Source organism: Antrostomus carolinensis, unplaced genomic scaffold (genome assembly GCF_000700745.2).
Source record: "Antrostomus carolinensis isolate BGI_N321 unplaced genomic scaffold, ASM70074v2 scaffold103, whole genome shotgun sequence".
Taxonomy (NCBI): domain Eukaryota; kingdom Metazoa; phylum Chordata; class Aves; order Caprimulgiformes; family Caprimulgidae; genus Antrostomus; species Antrostomus carolinensis.
The window spans coordinates 19,813-24,312 of NW_010304229.1; the positions used below are offsets into that span (position 1 = coordinate 19,813).

Here is a 4,500-nt window from a genome sequence, read left to right on the forward strand (position 1 = left end):
GGGCTGGGGGGTCTCCACCTTGGAGCCAGGGGAGCTTTTTGCTCTGACAAGGTGGCCCTTGCCCCACTACCAAAAAAATGGCTCCCCTCCACACACAAACCCAACACACTTTGTATATTTCAATCTAATTTTTACAGTTTTCTTAAAAATAAAATTAGCATTAAAAAAAAATTTGACATAACTAAGAAGATAAATGGAAAACATCCCACTATATGATTTAACTTGCTTACAAATTAGAAATGGCAACATACATTTCCTAATGAGCTTTATTTTGAGACACCAAGCTACAGGGCTTGTTCTTGCCCTTCGGAGGCTAGTTCAGAAAAATAATGTCCATTTACCTTAACTTTATATCATGATTCTTTTTACTTTTACTCCTTCTTCATCGACCTTGAACCACTTTTCCTTTCCCTAAACCCTGTCTCTGTATTTTACACGTTTCCAAGTGTGTTATCAGCTGCCGTGATCCCACCGTCGTGTACTCATAGAAGAAAGCAGAACCAAATTACAAAGGAATAAGCTGGACAGTCTGTTTTGGTTTTCTTTCTGAATTCTCCAGCCTAATGTCTCTTATGTACAAGGTTCCCAGGACAGTTTTACATCTTCATTGTCCAATGCAGTAAATAGAATCAAACAGAGGAACAAAAGTCTGCCTCAAACTATGCATCTCCACAGCAACAACAGTTGCTCGAGTTTATTCTCCACTGAGGAAGGTACCTTGGGTTAATAATATTCATCCAAAACACTTTGTTAAAAACAGAACGTAACTGATTTTTCTAAAAGCAATGGGGAATGGCAGAATTTTCCTTCCAACTTGCATTGCTTTAGCAAGAAAGAAACAGAGCTTATTCAGACCTGTTTGACCAAAGACATAAATGCACTAAGAACAAAGTATTTCAATTTCATCTCTCTGCCTGTTTTGTAACACAGCTTAAAAACAGTAATGTTCTCAAATCCTTGTAATTATAACATCAGTTCTGCCTTCCTCCCTAAGTAGCTCCTGTTTTCTCCTCAAGTGAACAAACCAAAACTGAATCATTCTGAATATCTGAAATGCAAGTTTGAATGCAATTTCTTCTCTACAAGCTTTGCTTCTAATGTCTGCCTTACCATATGTTTCAGGAGTGAGTTACAGTCATCATTCTCAGTGTTTGATGTGTTGATCCTTCTACAGACACACTAATCTTTGTCATCAGAGTAGCCTGACTGTATTTTATTTACCGCTGCTCTCTCTCAACCAATAAGTAATTTGGCCTAAAGTCCAGTTATGTAATGAAGAACCTCGTATTTCGGTATCCCCTGCATTATGTTGCTTTGCATTTGGTACATTATATTGTACCTTTTCTAAAGATGGTTTCAGAGAGCAAAAAACAACTCCACATCCAAACAATTACATCAGGTCCAAACAATTACATCAGGACATATGCTACAACAGCTGCCTACAGCAGAAGAACATGTAAAATACACTCTGTGGTTCTCTGAAGTGCTCACTTTCAGAGCAATCCTTACCTTGGTCTGGATCACTGCTTTGCAGTCATTAATACTGAATCCATTAAATCTGAAGTCCTCATTATCTTTAACATTTGATTCCTCAAAAATGTCATCCTGGCTCGCCAAAAAGTCCTAATAAAACGTAATTTACATTTTCTTTTACAAATTTCTACCTGATCTCAAAGTATATAACCTAAAGAGAAGCTTCCCTCAAATAACAACAACCACTAAATTTTACTTTTTGAAGCTGTATATTGATTTATCATGTGCCCCCCTTGCATTATTAAAACATTGTTATGCCAAAACAAGTTCTATACACATGAATCTAACTGGGACTTAAATTAATAAAAAAGCCATTTCCAATCAAAATTATCCTTAACCTACACCACAAAATAGCCGAGAAATGTATTTCATCAGTATTGTTAAAAGCAGTACAATTTTCCAGTAACAGAAAAGGAGTAATGGCATAAGTTTAAGCTGCCTGGGCATTGATTTAATACTGGTATATTTATGGGCAAGAAAGGAACAGGAAGGGAGTTTAAGCATGTTGGAGAAATGTCTCCCATTTTTCCTGTTAGGTGACAGTTCTATAAAAGTTATTTTCAAGTCCAGAATAGGTCCTATATCTTCAGCACTGTTCTGTTTGTATGTAACTTGCATGAAAGGTCAAGCATGTCCATAAAATGAAAATTGAATGCAGTAACCCCCTATGCTTCAGCAATCAAATTAGCAATTCAAACAGTTGCTTCTGAAAAACCAGTCACTAATTCATCCTAACTAAATAACCAGGTTGAATACTAAACCATCTCTGATACCATTATCTTCTCAAAAGAAGTGATTAAACAGAAACTTCTTCTTTTTTTTAGATCTTTCAATACTGCTCATTCGGTCTCTATTCAATTTTAAACACACTCTTCCTCAAGCCTTGCAAAAACAGAATAATCTGAGGAGCAGGGAAGTGGAACACACTTTCAGTTCATGTACAGTAAAAACATCCAGTAATTACTTTAACAGCCTCTCTGATTCAAATCTGATTTGCACCCAATGGAAAGATATTAGAGGCTTAGAATTTTGCCATACTCTGAGCAAAAAGGAAAACCATCTTACCGCACATGCATCTGAAAGCTAATTCTACACCTATACTAAAGCTGAACATACCAGCTAACAACAGGGCGCTACATCATGGAGACTGCAATGTAAAGACGATCCAAATTGGATCCTGCACAATTTCATAGTTACTTACACATTCATGATGAGCAAACACTGGACTATAATTTTAAGATTCTCTGTAAAAAGACTTATGACGCACGCAGATCTAGTTCCTGATGCACCTGCACGTGTAGCTCACAGCAAATCAGGTTTATAACCAAGTGTTTATGCTGGCATACTGGCAAGCCGTTGTTCAATTACCTTTTGATTTGCATCTATTCCAAGAACACTCCAGAGGTTTTGTTGGCAATGATATTTACTCCAGGGATGTCTTAAGCTGGGGTTATTATCAAAGTCTGGAAGTGTTCTCCATATGTGTCTAGAATCAATGCTAGGAAAGAAACACATTTTGATGTTATAAGGTATACAGAGTTTCCAGTGAATGTACATAACTTCGTTATTTTTAACTACATACAGTGGTGTACCAGCCTACCTTGATCTAAAAAGCAAGTTATCTTAAAACTTCTTCTACATTCACTCAGATTATCAACCCAATGTACTAGTAAGCTTGCATGAAAATTAATGGAAACAGTAAATCAAGATAACTGTATGTTTGGGCTTCTCAGATAAGAAGCGCATTAGAAGCATATTTCAGAGATTGTTATATGCCAACAGCTCGGATTATTCAATTGCTTCTGTGAAATGTGGGTTATAATTAATTCTGCACTTTGTATTTTCTGTCTCTCAAACTTTCCTCCTTCCTATCATGCTCTTCCACTGCAGCAGCCTCCTGCTCAGGTGGGTGACCTGCATCTGCTCTGGACACACATGTACTACAAAACAAGCCAAAGGCACACACTGCTGGAACAGTGAGAATTCAAGAGTTCCCTCTACATAGTAGAATCACAGAATGATTTGGATTGGAAGGGACCTTAAAGATCATCTAGTTCCAACCCCCCTGCCATCAGCAGGGACACCTTCCACTAGATCAGGTTGCTCAAAGCCTCATCCAGCCTGGCCTTAAACACTTCCAGGGAGGGGGCATCCACAACTTGTACTAGTACTTTGGGTTCTTACGCTGCATTCATCCCATATAAATCCAGCTGCTTTTTGCTTAGTACAGGGTGCGATTACCATTGATCTGAAGTTATTCACCACAGGAGATCCAGTATTTTTTGTCTGTAGTTGGTACTCTGCTATAATATTGCACTCCCTTTTACATTTCCTGCACCTGGGGAGGAATAACCCCAGGCACCAGTACAGGTTGGGGGGCTGACCTGCTGGAAAGCAGCCCTGCAGAGAAGGACGTGGGAGTGCTGGTGGATGACCAGTTGACCATGAGCCAACAATATGCCCTTGTGGACAAGAAGGCCAATGATCTCCTGGGGTGCAGTCAGAAGAGTGTGTCCAGCAGGTTGAGGGAGGTTCTCCTCCCCCTCTGCTCTTCCCTGGTGAGGCCACATCTGGAGTACTGTGTCCAGTTCTCGGCCCCTCAGTTCAAGAGAGATGGGGAACTTCTGGAGAGAGTCCAGTGGAGGCCATAAAGATGATTAAAGGGCTGGAGCATCTTTCTTATGTGGACAGACTGAGAGAGCTGGGTCTGTTTAGCCTGGAGAAGACTGAAAGGGAACTTTATCAATGTTTATAAATATCTAAAGGGCAGGTGTCAAGAGGATGGGGCCAGACTCTTTTCAGTGGTGGCCAGTGACAGGACAAGGGGCTACAGGCAAAAGCTGGAACATGGGAGGTTCCGCTTAAACATGAGAAAAACTTCTTTACTGAGAGGGTGCCAGAGCACTGGAACAGGCTGCCCAGAGAAGTTGTGGAGTCTCCTTCTCTGGAGACATTCAAAACCCACCT

At 39.8% G+C, this 4,500-nt stretch overlaps 1 protein-coding gene across 1 annotated transcript in view; it reads right to left on the reverse strand.

Annotated features, from left to right (window-relative positions):
* Positions 1-4,500, reverse strand: part of CLBA1 (clathrin binding box of aftiphilin containing 1) — a 14,354-nt gene that overhangs the window by 4,775 nt on the left and 5,079 nt on the right. Inside the window, 2 exon segments of the mRNA XM_029084102.1 lie at positions 1,510-1,623; positions 2,902-3,031. Coding sequence (XP_028939935.1) covers positions 1,510-1,623; positions 2,902-3,031 — 244 coding nt within the window.